The sequence below is a fragment of the Oenanthe melanoleuca genome, chromosome 17 (assembly GCF_029582105.1).
Source record: "Oenanthe melanoleuca isolate GR-GAL-2019-014 chromosome 17, OMel1.0, whole genome shotgun sequence".
Classification (NCBI taxonomy): domain Eukaryota; kingdom Metazoa; phylum Chordata; class Aves; order Passeriformes; family Muscicapidae; genus Oenanthe; species Oenanthe melanoleuca.
The window spans coordinates 4,896,569-4,913,376 of NC_079350.1; the positions used below are offsets into that span (position 1 = coordinate 4,896,569).

At 44.7% G+C, this 16,808-nt stretch overlaps 1 protein-coding gene across 13 annotated transcripts in view; it reads right to left on the reverse strand.

The window, feature by feature from the left end:
• Nucleotides 1–96: 96 nt before the first annotated feature.
• PRRC2B (proline rich coiled-coil 2B) overlaps nucleotides 97–16,808 on the reverse strand; it is a 46,272-nt gene continuing 29,560 nt past the window's right edge. For 5 of the 13 annotated variants that reach the window (XM_056504899.1, XM_056504898.1, XM_056504900.1 and 2 more), the window contains exons 17-32: nucleotides 16,485–16,684; nucleotides 15,684–15,829; nucleotides 15,122–15,263; nucleotides 14,469–14,548; nucleotides 13,593–13,784; nucleotides 13,259–13,453; nucleotides 12,752–12,838; nucleotides 11,724–11,828; nucleotides 10,953–11,145; nucleotides 9,688–9,785; nucleotides 8,997–9,124; nucleotides 8,155–8,392; nucleotides 6,604–6,780; nucleotides 5,852–5,943; nucleotides 5,219–5,339; nucleotides 97–4,825 (exon numbers count right to left, since the gene is read on the reverse strand). In XM_056504899.1, the coding sequence (XP_056360874.1) occupies nucleotides 4,685–4,825; nucleotides 5,219–5,339; nucleotides 5,852–5,943; nucleotides 6,604–6,780; nucleotides 8,155–8,392; nucleotides 8,997–9,124; nucleotides 9,688–9,785; nucleotides 10,953–11,145; nucleotides 11,724–11,828; nucleotides 12,752–12,838; nucleotides 13,259–13,453; nucleotides 13,593–13,784; nucleotides 14,469–14,548; nucleotides 15,122–15,263; nucleotides 15,684–15,829; nucleotides 16,485–16,684 (2,335 nt within the window). In that variant the 3' untranslated portion in view covers nucleotides 97–4,684. Of the gene's footprint in view, nucleotides 4,826–5,218; nucleotides 5,340–5,851; nucleotides 5,944–6,603; nucleotides 6,781–7,552; nucleotides 8,393–8,996; nucleotides 9,125–9,687; nucleotides 9,786–10,952; nucleotides 11,146–11,723; nucleotides 11,829–12,751; nucleotides 12,839–13,258; nucleotides 13,454–13,592; nucleotides 13,785–14,468; nucleotides 14,549–15,121; nucleotides 15,264–15,683; nucleotides 15,830–16,484; nucleotides 16,685–16,808 lie in introns of those variants that run through there. The other 8 variants (XM_056504906.1, XM_056504905.1, XM_056504907.1 and 5 more) reach the window with 6 other exon arrangements.

Consider the following 16,808-nt stretch of genomic DNA (forward strand, 5'->3'; position numbering starts at 1 on the left):
GTTTTGTTTATTTTGGTATTTTTTGGTTTTGTTTTGGTGTTTTATTTTTTATTATTATTTTTATTAACTAAAAGAACCAGACAAGGGACTGGGGGATTTGAGAAAAGCATAATCTGCTTTATTTTTTAATTTTTTTTTTATTTAAATAAGGAGAATTCTTTCATATGGAAAGAGCTAATACAATCACATATTTGAAAGGAGAAACAATAGGTACTGAAACGAGGAGAAGGGCAATAAAGAGTGTGCCGCAACTGGCCTGGTGATTCCGTGATTCGAATTCCGGTCCGAGTAAAAGTTTCCAAAAAATATAAACAAGGTTGCACGTTACACAATTATCCATCGTCTGCCCTTTCAAATATCTGGTCTACATGAAAAGACAAAGAGAGGAAAGGCCAAAAAAAATTTACTATACAGGTCATGGGAGTTAAAAGCTTTAAGGAGGACAATATCCCCTTGAGAAACAACAAATGCAATTTATACAGAACCAGAGGGAGGATTCCAGCTAAGGACAATGCCTCGAGACATGCTAAAGGGTGAGCGCCTCACTGCTGCAGCTGTGATTCCTGGGGACATCTGGAGCAGCCAGAACAAGCCACTAAACCAAGGGAGTGTCTATGGCCACTGGAAAACCCAGTGGTTTTTGAATTAAAATAAACAAGAACAGCTGGACTCTACTGTCTCTTTTAAGCTTCAGCAAAATGCACCTTTTCTGTCCATGGGCCACAACTAAGCACGCTGGTGGCTGTCCTAAATTAAATTTTATTCACAAATGCAACTTTCTTATGAAGAAACTGGGTTGCTGCATAAAAAATAACCAGTGCTACAAGGAATTAACCTGTGCTTAACCAGCCTGGAGCAAAAAGGAGGTCTAAGAAAATGCAACAGAAGGAGGTCCTGGCATGCAGGGGTGCTGGCTGCAACGTGACTGGAGTAGCCAAGAGGTGAGACACAGCAAAAACACTGGGCTCAATTTGAATACCTATCTATAAATACACAGGAACCACAAGGCAGCTTGTGGCTTTGCAGCATTCCTGCAAGGAAGGTGCTGATGGAGTGAATGCCACACACACGGGAGTGCAACGGGCAGCAAACACATCCAGAGGTGCTGACACTGCACAGCTGGCACAGCCAGGAGCAAGCTATGGAACATCAACAGCAATACCTGTGGCACTGGTGACTGTGCTGCTTCTGCTTGTATATTTAAAATATACTGGAGTGCCTTTTTTTCCCCCACTTTTTTTTTTTTTTTTTTTTCTTCCCAGACTTCAATGTTGATTTGTTTTTAAATCAAGAGTTAACAGCAGAAGTGGTGAGGAAAGCAGCACTGACTGGAGCTGGCCATGACTCACTGTGTGACAGGGAACTGAGCACACAGGTGCTTCAGACCCTCTGCTGAACACGAGCAGCAGTCAGCCTCTGAACATTCCTGCTTCACCCACTGCTGCTGCTGGAAAGATGGGCTCCACCTTTCCCAGCAGGAGCCTGCAATTTGGTAGCTGACTTCCAGTCAAAGCAAAAGCAACTCACAAAGGAATAAATCAGCAATGAATCAACCCATCAGCAGTGCAGACAGCAAGCTAAAGGACCCTCTGCAACCATATTGGTACGTTCTGTGCATCTCCATCCTCCTCTCCACGCTGGATTTTTATCAGCATTCCAGCTCCCTTGGCATTTCTGCTCCTTTGAGGATCAGAGGCTTTTCCTTTTGACTCCAGAGCACCACAAACTGCACTAACCTTGGACTAGCTTTAAACAAACAAACAAACAAACAAGCAAAAATATATGCCAGAGAAGGATATTGCACCGTAGAAATTTGGGCTCTAAAACTGCTTTCCATCACACAAAACTCCACTAAGTGAGAGAGAGTCTTGCCAACTGCAGCTGACAGTCACGCAAAGTTGAGAAATGGAATGAAGCTCACATGCATTTCTTGGCCTTTCCTGCACAGAATAATTCAGACATAATATATAAATAGAGCAGTGAAACAATTACTTTTTCACCTAGACCTACAACATCAAATACGTATAAATAAATTCTAGTGTTTTATTCTGTTGGGGGAAGGAATGGAGGGATTAAAAGAGAAACAAGGGTGACCTTTTTCAACAGGAAGTTTTGTAGTTCTGATGGCATTTACACCAGAGGGACTGCAGTAACTTGGATCTTGCAATAACCCAGTTTCTCCAACACGTTTGACCATTTTGAAGTCACACAGGTGGGAGGAAGGAGGTTAGTGTCTTTGTAAAGCTGAAGTAGTGTGTCTAGAGTAGGGAAGAGATGAGAAGAGGGGGGCTCAGGTAAGTCTCTTTAGCCATTAGTTAGATTCTGGGCTCATATTAGCTAGGGCCAGCTGGGCAGAAGGATAATAAAAAAAATCCCAAACAGACAATTCTGCTGTTAATGGTATTTCAAGGGAGAAAACAGAAACGAGGTTGGGATGACTTACTGGAGGTGCAATCTTTGGAAAACAATGGGAGCAGGACTAGCAGATGAGGATGCAGATCTGAGAGATGTCTGAAGGTTGGGGAAATATTTGTCACTAAATCTCAAACCCTGTACTTTAAGGAGGATGCTAGAGAGATGCTGGCACACTCTGCTCTGAAATTAAAATCAATAAAACCTAAGAAAAAAAGAGCTCTTATATTTTCTTAAAGTACCATCCTATCCCTTTCCCTTCGGGTTCTCTGCCATGATCCATGGGGACACCTGTGGAGAGGGGACATTACTATGCCTAAGCTAGTTTAGGTCTCTAAGCTCTTTAAAGCTACTGTATAAAAATCATATTTATGCCTAGCTTAAAACTTCAAATGCATCCTTACAAAGTTACAAAGGATCTTTTTCCAGAAAGGGAAGAGGGGGGAAAAAAAAAAAAGCAAACAAAGAAACAAGAACACCTTTCAGATCCCTTCCCCAATACATTCTTTGTTCAAAATATCTTCTTTGGAACCACCACCAAATGACTTTCTGCCACCCAGCAGAGGCCGACACACAGCCCGTCAGCAAGCTACCATCTCCAAAAATGGTTCTGTCCCTCACTTCAGAGTGACCAGCCTACTTTACATTTTGAAAGAGCTAAACAACACAAACCAAGTTAGCTGAAAGTAGTTTTTACTTTAGACTACCATCAGGTGAAGGACTCCAAGCCCTTTCAGGAACTTTTAAGTCCATCCTAAAAAATCTACGTACACACGCGCACACACACACACACAAACCAAAACCAAACAGCCAAAGAAATAAAACCCAACCTCTCCCACTGGGATCTTCCTTGTGTAGATCATCAAATACTGGAGAGGAGTGGTGAGGTGACAATGCTGTACACACACTATATGCAACTGCATCAGAGTAAAGAACCCTTTGCTGTTCACCTGGGGAAGGAGAGGAGAAGGATGATTCCAACCTGCCTCTGTAACCACGCGCTTCCAACCCAAAACAGGAGGTTCCAAGTGTGCCTTGCAGAGGGGCTCCCTTACCAACGTATTTCTATGCAAATTTTACAAAAGGCCGTGGAATAGAGGAACAGAAAGCAAGACTCAGGGAAAAGAGCAAAGCTTAGGGGAGCAGCCCCGAGGGATGAACAATATAGGACAAGTCTCAGGAGACACAAAGAATTCGAGCAGCCAAGGCAGGGAGCATGAGAGAGCATCACAACTACAAAAAGTAGTCCATACAGACCCGTTGGCTCTAGAGCCAACTCTTCTGACCCATGTGCTGTGAGGAGAATTTTTTTTTTCCTAACAAATGTTACATTTTGTAAATCTATGATTTACATATTGGTGTGAGTTTTGCAGTCACTAAAAAAATCCGAAACACACAAAAAGGAAAAATTAAACACCTAGATCTGTATGCAACAGAAATCTGGTGGTTTGAGTTTTTTTCCTTAAAATGAAAATGTCAAATTTTGTTGTGCACGAAGCACCCCAAAGCTGTGTTGAAGTGGTGCAAGTTTCAGGATTTATGCACTGACGCACTACATGTCTTTAGTACACATTTCCTCCTAATGCAAGCAATACTTCTAGCTTAAAACAAAAATACTGGAAAAAGTGACAAATGTCATAACTATCCTGTTTTTTTTAATCAAATAGTCTGAAAGGCTAAATCATCTGGGGAAATACACCCAAACAAACTTGAACTCTCAACAGAACCATATACAAAACTGAGCGGAGTTTTGTCAGAACATCATTTTAGCTGAAAGGAATTATTTTCTGAAAGGAATGAGGAAAGCAGAAAGAAGGGGGGAATGAGAGAACATATAAAAGTTCTGCTATAAACAAAGATACAGCTTTTTTGTAAAAACCTCAGCTGCCTTTAAAATGAAAAACCTCAAACTAAACCCCTCTCCCCCAGTTGCCACTCTGCTGAGACAGAAGTAGGGAAGGAGAAGGACGGGCTTTGCCAAGTGAGCAATCACAGCTACCTGTGGATGGGGCAGGGGAAAAATAAAAAAAAAAAAAAAAATGGCTAAAGCCACTTAAAAGTCACATGATCGGTTTGTTTTAAAGCAAGCAGGTCAATGTCACATCCACTGTTTCAAACTGCTTTGTTGGGAGAGGGGCTTGAATGATGTCGCTGTAGTCAGTCAGTGTGGGGTGGGGATAGATCTGGTGAGATTTTCAGGAGATCCAGTGGGGTCCAGTCTAAGCTGTGGTGCCTCTCAGGCAGCAGGACCAGCTGGGCATCAGAGGTGCTCCTAGGCCTTGCTCTCCTCCACTTTGACTGCCTGAGGTTTGATCGCTCCTGTGCGCACTGGCTTCATCTGGTTTGTGGAGGCTGTTTCTTGCAGCTTCACTGCTCCCAGACTGGCTTTGTTATCATCCACCCGCTGCTTTGCCTTGTGACACAAAAACCAAAGCATTAGCTAGGACAGACACCTCTAGGCAGGCAGAACAAGCAGACTGTGACCAGCATTCATGCAAGACATCAGATTTGCTCCTGTACCACCTCACATTTAAGAATCTCAGTGTCTCACATATTTGGCAATGCAAGTAACTTATAAAAATTCCACAGTAGAACTTAGCAGAACTAATCTCTCCTGACTTTCAAATCATACAGGATTACTCCTGGACTCAGTAAAACACCTACCTACCCAGGGGAAAATACCAGCTCCCACATGGAGCTTCATTTACACAGGCCTTTCTGCCTTTCCTCTGCAGCCCAAGGCATGAGCACAACAGTGCAGAAGAGCAGGTATTTTTGGGCTGCACAAAGAACTCGGGTGCACTACCTGTTGTACGTAGTGTCCTTGCACAGAGCCCATGCTCACTGCTGGTCCCGACGGCTTCCCGCTGGGGCTGGCAGAGCTAGGCCTGGAAATCGAAGAGTCGACAACATTCATGGAGTAAATTCTACAATGGAATGAGAGCCTTATTCATGTGTGAAAGAAAAAAAAAGACAGCAAAGCAGCAATAGACAGGGCACAAATCTGTGCTGTGCAGATCAGTGAGCTCCACATTCCAAATGACAACACACGGGTCGGTTAGGAGAAAAAAAATAAATTAGTGTCTCAAAAGCCTCAATGACCTGATGTGTGTAGATATGAGCACTCCATCTTCAGGACCATAAACATTTATTCAATGATCCTCACATTTGCCACCTCCACGAGGAACAAAAGCACACACCAATTCCAACCTGTCTCTCAGATTCAGTGAACAAGTAACTTCATGCACTTCCCACAAAGCACCAGGTCGAATACACACACTGGCCCACACCCAAAATGAAAGCCATGACCATGCACTTAGATATGAGTATTTGGACTGAAGTGAGGCATGAAAACCCAGGTGGATCTTGTACAGGCATGATGGGTGCACCACACATTTCTCTCCCATCCTAAGGAGCACAAGTTCTGTGAATGTCTCACCTGTACGTGTGTGGGGATGGTACAGACCCTCCGGAGGACATGCTCTGTTTACCATCGGAGAAATGAAACCCTTTCATTTCCATCTGGGAGGACTACAGAGGAAAATGAGTGAGAGAGAGTATCATCTTTGCATTCACAAATCACTCTTTACTTCATATAAACACTTAAGCCAAATCTTTGCCCTTCTCCCCATCATGCCCATTAAAAGAAGAAATATTTTTTCAGGTGAAGAAAGTGAAATAATCTGTTTGTATTAAAGCACCAAGCCAGCAGCACAAGCAAATACAGAACCTGGAATTTAACTGCTGTGCTCTCTCTCCCCTATAGTAAGACAAACTTATGATATGAATCCATCAAACCAGACATGACATTAATATACCTACTCAAATGGACAAGCTTCACAACAGAGTGAAATATCTGGGCAGTATTCCAACTGTGTCTGGAGCTCACCACCCCTCAAGCACTCTGGGGAAACCTGTGTAAACATGTAATAAAACTGGAGACTCCAAACTGGATCAAAGCAGGATGTGGCTCCCTGGAAACAGAATGATGACCAGCAACAAACCCTGAAAACTGCTGGCTTGCACTTTGGAGATGAGGGAAAAAGGATTCCCTCATTTTAACAGCAATCCTTGGCTTGGATATTTAAGGATCCCAAACAAGCCATTCTCCCCTTTGACAAGCAAGGAGTAAAACTTCAACGCAGGAGGGGTTACTGAATGCCATGAGCAGCACCAGGAGTTAATCCTTACCTCCCTGCTGGCAGCAAGAACAGAAGGCTGGGATCCAGGAGGGAGGATTCTTCGGGGAGCTCCTACAGGCAGGTTTTGCCCCTGAGGAAGCTGGATGGACTGTGGCAGAAGCAGGGGCTGCTGGCCAGAGCCGTAGCGGGGCAGAGGCAGCTGGGAGCCAGGCACAGGCATTGTCAGCTGTGTGACAAGGACATGTGGTTACCTCAATGGCAGTAACAGTCTCGTGTTTGACATGCTGCCTCCCAATACCCTGAAAGCACAGCCTTGCCAAAAGGAAGCTCCCAAACAGCGCAGCCTGGCACGGAATAAACACACATGACCGTAGCAGAGGGACTTTCACCCTGAAATGGATGTTCTGGCAGTGCTGCCAACACCCTTACCAGCTGGGTTTTTAACATGACATCAAGTTAACCTAACTGCCCGTGGATGGGGGCTTTCCTCCATTGCTAGAGCCCAGTTTCCCAGTCTTCCTCTTGGTCACTTCATGGGTCTGTTTTCCCTTCATACAATGGCAGTGTCAGACAGTGCAGTGTCAGGTGCTTTGTTTTCACCTTTGAAAATCTCCTACACTCTTACACCAAAACTTGTTGAGGATTGGACCTCAGCCCCATGTTTCACAGGCAGCTTCAAACCAATGATGGACATAATCAAGAGCAATTACAAAAACTGTTGTAGCTCTGAGGTGCTGAGGCACCTCCTGTTCCCTCTGATTTTCTCACAATTGCTGGATTTGGGAGGTTCCATCAACAGTTTAGAATAAATAAATAACCGATCTAAGGCTGGCAAAAGAAACCAAGTTACTTGCTTATGATGGATAAAGCATTTCTTCAAATATTTACTTTGCCAGGGGTTCTCTGTATTTTCCTCACCTAAGTTACTTTCAGGATTAACTCTTTACGTCAGTCACAACATAAAAATCCCTCTGAAACAAAAAATAAACCTTAACAAGTTGCACAAGATAAACGTAAGATGAGTTTAATAAAATTATCAAATTTGTCCAGAAAATCAGAGCACATGCCCACAAACACAGCTATGCTCACAGTAGAATTCAATGTTTTTATGTGAACCATGCTTTATTAAAACATTTTCACACATTGAAATTCCTGTTAGGATTCTGCCAAACAGATCAGCTGAAGTTGTAAATAAGAGTTGGACGACAAATGAACTGAGAAGACGGATGAGCCTTTAATACAAGTTCCTAGTTGCCCTGGAAGCTGAGGTGATGGGAGAGATGATTGGGATTTGGCTCTCAGAAGAGGTGCTTTTAGGACAACCATTGCATCATGGCCTCCTATGCATGCAGCACTGGAAGGTTTGACTTCCAAGTGACAAAACGACATCTCAGCAGGGACAGACAAGGTATTAGCAACCATCTCATCAAATAAGGTGCTGCATATGTGAAACCATGGTTCACAGAACAGTGTCTCGGGAATTCTTCCGCCTCTTTACCAAGAGTTTAGTTCAGACAGACATGTTACAACCCATTCTCAGAAACAAGTGGCTGTGAATTAGCCTGGACCAAAGGAGTGGCTCGCCAGTCCTGCTCCTAACCTGTGTGAGCTGAGAGTCCATCATCTGGGAGGCTCCCATACCAGCCTGGTTTATCTGCCCCTCATAAACCAGTGCCTGGCTGCCGTTCATGGGCTGATAGGGGGACCCAGACTGGGTTTTCACCACCTCCAAGGGCTGCATGCCTGGGAAGGCGGAATATGGAGGCTTCAGAGCAGTGCCTCCTGTCAGGACCATGGTGCTGGGCTGGGACAGACTGGGGTGCATGTACACCTGAGACCTGCAGGAATAAAAACATGCTTCAGTCATTATGCACAAAACCTTTGGAGACTGTACAAACACACCCTGCCAAGCCATATCTGGCCTGCCATCAGCTCTCAGACAACTAAACTGACAGCTTGGATACAAGCTGTGATACCACTTTCCATTTTAGTTACCAGGATTTTTTACATCCACTCTTAAGCTTTTACAAACATGTCCTTGTGTTGCCAGAATATTCAACAGAACAACATTGTGTAGTATCTAACATTTATGTTTCAATATCCCATACAACAATCTGTGGATTCGCAGTTAAGGGAAGATTCAGGTTACCTAAAGTCTGCAGCAGTTTTGCATAGCAGGAAAAAAATCAGACGTTAAATATTCCAACAGCTCTAGCAAATAAAGATTTTATTTTTTAAACCTCAGTGTTTAGGCTTTTGAGGCACTAAGTGCTAATTCAGATTTTTCAGTCTCATGCTCCCTACACTGGCACTGTTACAAGGGGAAGGAAACAGCATTTGAACAAAGGGGAAAGGGAAGATGAGTGTGGGGTATCTGATCTGATCAGACATCAGGAACATAAGAGAGCAAGCCACAAGAAAAGGAAAACAGGAAGCAGTTACCTGAAGGGCTGTATGGAGCTGTACATGTCCTGGGACTGGGAAACAGGCAGACCACCCCTCAGTCCAAGCTGAGCTTGGGCCTGTAAGGATGTGTGGAGGGAGATGGGAATCTGTTGAGCAGCAGCAGCCTGTAGAAGAAATTAATATTAATGAGAGGTACAATGGAGCAAAAAACTCTCCATGGCTGTTAAAAACCCATCAGTTTCCTGCATGAGTCAATCTGCAGTGACAATTACCAACACTGGGCCTTTACCCAGCCCTGCATCATTCCCCAGAACAGCAGCACTGCCAGAGAAGACACTGCAAAGGCACCCGGAGGTTTATGCCTGCAAGAGGCATTTGATGGACATGAGAGAACCAACCTGCTCCTCACACAGAGCAGACAGTGACAATCCCAGCTCTCATCTGCCTGTACTCTACCTTGAAGGAGCTCCCCCCAGCCCTATCAAGTCCCACACAGGCCTCAGCTAAAACCAGTCTGAGGGCTCTGGTACAGAAGGGGAAGAACTCAATTCCCTCCCTTCAGTTTCACTAAACTCTGACACCCACTGGGAAGTAGCATTCAAAGAACCTAAAGGGAGCCACATCTAGGTTCCTTTGGGCTATGAAAGTGAAAAATTACTCCTTGTTTCTTAAATGTCACCATGAAGAATCCTTGAAATACCACTTGCAAGCTGAATTGCTCCCTTACCTGTTGGTAGCTCTGCTGCTGAGGTATCGTCTGAGGGACCAGGCGGGGCTGACTGGCAAACACGTGGCCATCCAGATACAGGGGTGGAATATGGTTACCTGGACATCAGAAAAGGCAGGCTGTAAATTCAAGGTACAGGCACAGTAGACTGCACAGATCTTCAGGTCAGGACTATTTCCTACCTCTCAGCAAGTTAACACAAACATAGCACCCATTCAGAAGAGTCTGTAAAGCTCCTAAATCCACATACCAACATCAGCAGTAGCAGGATTGCTGAGAATTAATCATACCTTTCTGTAAGAGGCTAAATGTAAACCCAGGTTTCCCACCTCCACAGAAGAGTCAGACACTAGCAGTTCAGAAGTTGGTAACCTGTACTCTGAACTAAATGCCAGAAATCTGCTCTGCAATCATCTCATCTTTGCAGCTAAGAGCAAACACGGTGTTTAAGGCCTTGACACATGAGATCTAGAAGCCATATTCACCCCAAGGGTGGCACCAATTACTAACTGCTGTGCCACTCCTGTGCCTTTGTGCAGATCTGAACCACAGGATTAAGCAGAAAGATTAGGGGTGGGTGAGGAAGGAAATCACCTGACTTGGAACAATCTGTTTATCAAGTGAAAGCTAATAACACAGTCACTACACATTTCACTCTGTTCTTGAACTGAGACAGGAGAAAAACAGTGCATACATGAGAAGCCCTTTGGGACCCAAGAGTCATCCCATGGAGAGAATCCCAGTATATTTCCTCTTTCCAGATGCTCACCCTAATGACACACACTAACATGACTGAGTTAAGCTTTTTCTTTAACTAAAATACAGCAACACCTTCCCCCCTCCCAGAGTTCTATGAGCTATAAGCCAGTTGCTGTTCTGCTATAAGCAAAAGGTGCCCAGAACCTGTGACTTCAATGATAAAGCAAGCAGAGGAATGGCTGATAATGACATTGGGACTGTTGAAGCCCCACAGTCTCTTTCTTTCTATTCTACTGGGCACACAGTAAAAGGTAAGCAAGATCTATTGAGACATCAGAGACTTGCCACTACACAGGGAAAGCTGTCTTTGTATTAAGCTTTCACCACTCACATTCTTGAAAGAGGGAACACTCCCTCTTTCTGTCTTGCCTGAGTTAACAATCTGTCAAACACCAGGCAGCCAGTTACTCTACACAGAAGCTCTCCATGCTCTCATCTATTAGAACCAGAGGATGACTTCCAGATAACCATCAGACAATGCAAATGCTGCTGCAGTTTGCAGGTACCTGGAATAGATGCAGAAGGTGCTACAGATGCCACAGGCATAGGAGGCATAGAAACTCCACCAAAAGAGCTGTAGCTGACACCGTTGGAAGCTCCAACACTGGAAGGAGGTTGGATGCCTGAGCCTGCACCTCCTGGGGAGTTCTGTTCTGGTAAACTCGGAGAGTTTTCCCAAGCTTTACGAGCAGACTCCATCTATGGAAACAAGGAACATTAACTACAGACAGTTCAAATGGGGAGGGCATTACCAAAGCCTACAGCTGCTCCTCTGTTCCTGTGAGCTCAAATTCACTGCACATAGTGGAAAGCTAACAGGTCTGAGGTTAGGGGATTCTATAACCATTTCTAATGGACAAGAATCCTTCACAAACACTCCAACCCCTTAGTATTTGCTGAGCTTCTCAGGTTTGGGGTCAAGGTGGTTTTTGTTTTGGCTTATTTGGTTTTGTTGCTGTTCTTGTTTGTATACTTGAGCTTTGTTTGGTTTTTCCCCTCTCTTTACACCATCAGGCTTCCCAGGATCCCTGAGCAGCCACCTTACCCAGTACTGAAATAGGAAAGCTCTGTTGCATAGGTTCCACAATTGGCAAGGACTTCCTGCATTCAGGATTTAAAACCTGAATGCACTCATGTTGAATAGCCCATATATGCACAACTTTTACAAAAGCTAAATAAAGTTTAGCAATACCCAGCAAAATACTCTGGTAAAGATCTCCCCACCCTCACTATCTGCTCAGAGAGACATGGTATCCACACACCCTGAGCTTCCTTACCTTAAGAGTAAGGTCTGCAGTGGGGAAGGACATGGGGTTCAGGCCGATGCAGCGCTGGAGGTGATGATCCCTTCGCAGGATGGGAATGGACTGTGTTAACCCTGCCTGAGGGGAGAGTCATAGAAGGTGAGTATTTGGAACTCTCAGGAAAACATTATGAGCCACCAAGGCTGACAGAGGTTCAGCTGGGCAGCTCCAGTAACTGCATGTCTAAGAATTCAGTCCCCAGTGGTACTGCAGGAGCCAAGTACCACGTTCAACTGGGATCCATTCAGCTCTTGCAATAAAGGAAGCTTTGGTTATGTGCAAAGACACTCCTCTATGCTGGACTATACCAGCCTCCATTCAAACATCAGTTTGATCCAGTAACTTTCATTTGCAGAAGAGTTCTTCCTGTCCCATATTTAGAAACTACCTAAGTTTCAGACATAACCTGTTTCTGAAAAGAAACACTCTTTAAGGCAAATCTCCAAAATCAAAACCAAACAGCCTACAAACTTGAAGACATTTCAAAAGCAGCTTTGTTTGTGTCCCACACTGTTACCTACAGCTGAGCTACCAGCTGAGCTTTCAGTGTGCTCACTCTTTCATACAGAATGATGAAATACCCAGATGGCTGGAATAAGCTGGGAAACCTCCAAAAAGGCCTGTCCACCATGTTACAGTTCTCTGCCTTGCTGGGGCAGATGAAACCTTCTGAGGAAGCTGAGCAGTCTGGGTCTAAACATATCGCTTTCTGAATCATGACCATGTCTAGCACTTGTGCATCTCAGGGGAAGACTGGTGATCCCAGAGATGGCTTTACACAGGTCACAATAATAATAAAGTTGATTTCTACATCTGAGGCTGTGACACTCATTTCACCAAGGTATCATGAGATTCCCATTTTGGATTTCAGCGACATGTTGCCTAAGCATGAAATATGAGACCAGACCAGATGCAAACATGCTTGGTTCTCTTTGGAGGCATCTGAGGTTTACCGAAAGAGTATGTCCAATGAATCAATTCAAAAGAAAAAAAATACTTACATTACTGGCCAAGGCATCCTGCAGTTTGGTGACAGGGTTAGCTGCAGTGCCAGAGGCAGAACCAGGTGGCAAGCTGAAGTCAGAGTCCTGAAAAAAGCAAAACATATAAAATTCAAATCCAGGTCCATGGGCCACCCCCTCTGCTCTTCATGGTTAATGACTGTAGCCTGAATTATGACACTACAAACTAAAGTCTGATCTCCAGTAAGCCTTCCTGGAAACAGAAAACACTTCTCAGTACTCAGCAGCAGGCAATCCCCAGAGGCACACAACAGCTTGGCTGTGATTTTGTCCCTCACCTCTGTTACCACCCCAGTTGGTCCTTGGGACAGTATCTCCAAGTGGATACTACATGCCTGCCAGGACATCCTGGTCTGTGTCAGTAATGAAATCTAAGGCAAACCTACAGCTGGAAGCTTCCTCTAAACAATCCTTCTGCCTCAAACCACCTTTCATATCTCAACAAGATCAAATCACCAAGAAGATAAAATGAAATTCAATCCTCACTTTAGGATTTACTCCAAATTCAATGGGTGGCACAGGAAGCACAGAATCCACGTGAATTTCCACCCCATTGACAGGGGGAATATTCCCTTCCAGCCGTTCCGTTCCCTCCGAACCCTTTCTGTTTTTCAGGGAGCGTTCGTTGCCGATTGGTCCAGGCTTGTGTTCCTTGTTCTGTCCTGAGCCTTGATCTGAATCCTTAACAGGAAAGCAAAGAGGCTGAGACACAAAGACCAAATAACCCAACCTCAAGCCTTAAAAACACTATCAAGAACAACACAACCACTTCACAAGGTCTCTCACTCTGCACTCTGGTTTGGCTGCCAATCCAGATTACCTTTTTATCAGTTTGCTTCTGCACTTGCTCCTTCTGGCAGTCAGGCTTTGGGTCCACCAGGCCAGCCCCACTGATCTCCTCTGGTTTGAGGGTGCCATATGGAGAACTGCGCTGAGAGGAGGTGGCAGAGGATTCCCGAGACTCCGCGCTCAAGTCAATGCCACTGTCCCCCTGGCTGCCCTTAAATCCCTGCTATGCAAAGCACAAAATGTGTTAAAGTCCCAGACTCCAACCACCAAGGAAAAAACACCCCAGAAAATAGCAAGATCATGTCACTTTTTCAAATCACTATCCTGGTTAACTGCAAAGGAGTTGTGCCTGACCTGCAGCACCCCTTGGCTGCTCCTTCAGCTCTACCCAGCCCCGAGACAGATGAACTGAGGCAGCAGCCAGACCATGGCTTCAGAGTAAGGAAATGTGTCCCACAGAACAACTAGGCTGAGATTGCCAAACTTGCTTCATATGTGACCCAAACCAAATCTGAACCCTTGGTCTCCAGAGGTGTTCAGGAACTCATCTGCCCTCCCTGCATCAAGGCTAAAGCTACACGCTGCTCACAGGCATAAGACACAAACAGGACCTATGGGATTCCACCCTCTTCAACCATAGTCTGCACCCAGTGATGAGCATAACTCTGGAATAGCTCTATCACACAGTTAATCCAGATTTATACCCACAACACCACCAAGCAGTGCTCAGCTCTCTAGGTCAAGATCTGAACAGCATCAAGCTTAAATTAAAACTGCAAAGACTTTAAAATGGCACAAGCAGAGTTGAGAGTCACTAAGCACAGATGGAGCAATGGGAAGCATAAAAGCCACCTGCATTAATACTTTATACACACAATACCTGAGGGGCACCTTAGGTGCCACTTACCTCGGTGCTAGACTCAGTACCATTAAAGGTATTTACAGGCTTGCTCCAGGAATCACTGCCAGGAGACTGAACAGAAAGTGCTGGAAGAGAATGGAGGGCAGGGTTCAGCTGCTTGAAACACAGCTATGAGCACACCCTGTACACATTACACCATCAACTTTCCATTTCTAGACATGAGAAAGGGTATTTTCACCACCTCAGGAAGTTAAGTGTTGCCCAGACATCTGAGACATGATGCAGCAGAGAACACAGGGTATGAGGAATGAGTAGAGAACAGGGAGGAGATTTCTCAGGGAACATAATAAAGGGAGAACGGTCAGAGAGAAACAAGGGAGGCATTAGCTGTTCAGGGCTAGAGATGAGAAAATGAGGAAAGCAAAATAACAAAAAGTCTCAAGTAGATCCAGCCCCACTAGCCATAAAATGCTGTATAGTAGGATTTTGACATGAAACAAAGACCCAAGAAATAGGAGCAGGATGGCTGAACAGTGGATCTTAGAACAGAGGCTACTCCACACCTCCACCAGCTCCCCTCCCAGTCCCAGCGGACAAGAGAGGATTGTCTCCTCTGAACCACGGACCCCATCCTTGCTGCACATCCCAGAGGACTCCAGCTCTGTGAAACCCTTTGGAACAAAAGGAACCAAGCCTACCTGGGCTGTTGCTCTCCCAGATCTCTGTACCCAGGCTGTTTCCAGCCACTGTCACATCGCTCTGCTCCAAGCACAGGCTGTTCTGCTTCTTAGCGAATCGCGGCGGGATGCGCGACTGAAGGACGCGGGCCTTGGCTGGTGCCTGTGACAGCAAAGGCACAGGTGTCAGACTGGGAGGGTCCCAGTCTAACCAGACTGGAAAGAGCTGCCCTCTGCAGTGTGAGATTTTCTTCTGGCAACAACACAGAGTGCTCCTGCTGCCTAATATCCCACCAACCACAGACAGCAGCTGGCTTAGAGAGCCAAGCTGCTTTGGCTAAAGACCACTCTAGAAACTTAACTCCCAATTAACAATTCTGCTGCAAGCCAAGAATAGTCAGAAATCAAACTCTCCTTTTCAGACCAGCAGCCCTAGGTATGTTTCTGGGGCCCAGGATCTGTACTACTTTTTGGCACTGTCAACTGTGTTTTCTGTTCATACAAACACCTTCTGGGGCCCTGTTTCTCTGACTGCAATCCAAACCATGTAAGAGGTCCAACTTTTCTTCCTCCCATTCCTCACCTGAGCAGCCTGCTCCTTCTTCCTTCGCTCCTCTTCCAGCAGACGACGCTGCTTTTTAGTAAGAACCTCAATGAAGCCTTCCCCTGTCATGGAACCAACTTCATTCTCTTCTGCTGTGTTTGACACCCGATTATCAATAATGGTACCTGTACAAAGCACACAGGGAAGAATACAGCACTCATGTGTGTGCACACAGAGCTTTATAATTGCAATAATTTAAACAGTGTGTTCCAAAGAGGATCCATGCCACAGTAAGTTCACCAGCAACATCACAGCTACATTTTGAAAATAAAATCATGTAGACTGCTGACATCTACCAGACACTTTATCTTGCAGGACTTTGCTGTCTCCTGTGTTTCAAGAAGAGCACACTTCAGCTAGAAAGCTTGGGAAAGGGAGCTATGTGATAATTCAAGTAATTCTCTTTTCAGAGATATTAATTTCTTGCCTCCCTGCCATTAGTTCAGCCTCTAAGCACTTCCTTCACACAATATGAATTTCAAGCCTAAAAATACGCTAGCATCTTAGAGAGAAATACAGAAATATTCTCCCTAAACACAAATTTTCTAGACAAGTAACATTAGAGACACTGTCAGATCTGGCTGAAAAGCTTGTGTTTAAAATTTAGCAATTTTACCTTCCATGTTTTTCTATTTAGATGCACAAGAATTTTCTTGTTTCTGTAAATAAATGGAAAAAAGTTCCTAACCTGGTATTAAAAATTGCATTGGATTCAATCAGTCTGGCTTTAAGTCAGCCATAGTATGTTACTCTCTTAAACAAATGAATCAAGACACTCACTTCCATAACTCAGTTCAAACTGTGACAAGGCCTCTCCCTTCTCACTTGCTCTTTGTGCAGTGGATTTGTGCTCCTTCTCTGGCTTTTTACCTGGCCCCTCTGCATTCTCTGAGTTCACGTGGGAGGCCCTATCCAAGCTATAAATGGAGTGGCTGCTCCCACCACTGGTGTTGCCAAGGCCTCCTCCTTCCTCTGGAGACCTACACAGAAAGAAGGGAAAGGATTTAGTTTTGTCACTAGAATGTGAATAAAAGTGACAACAAGAAAATACATGGGGTTTATGTCCTCTCCTTATCTGCAGGTATCACAGATAAGAAAACAACT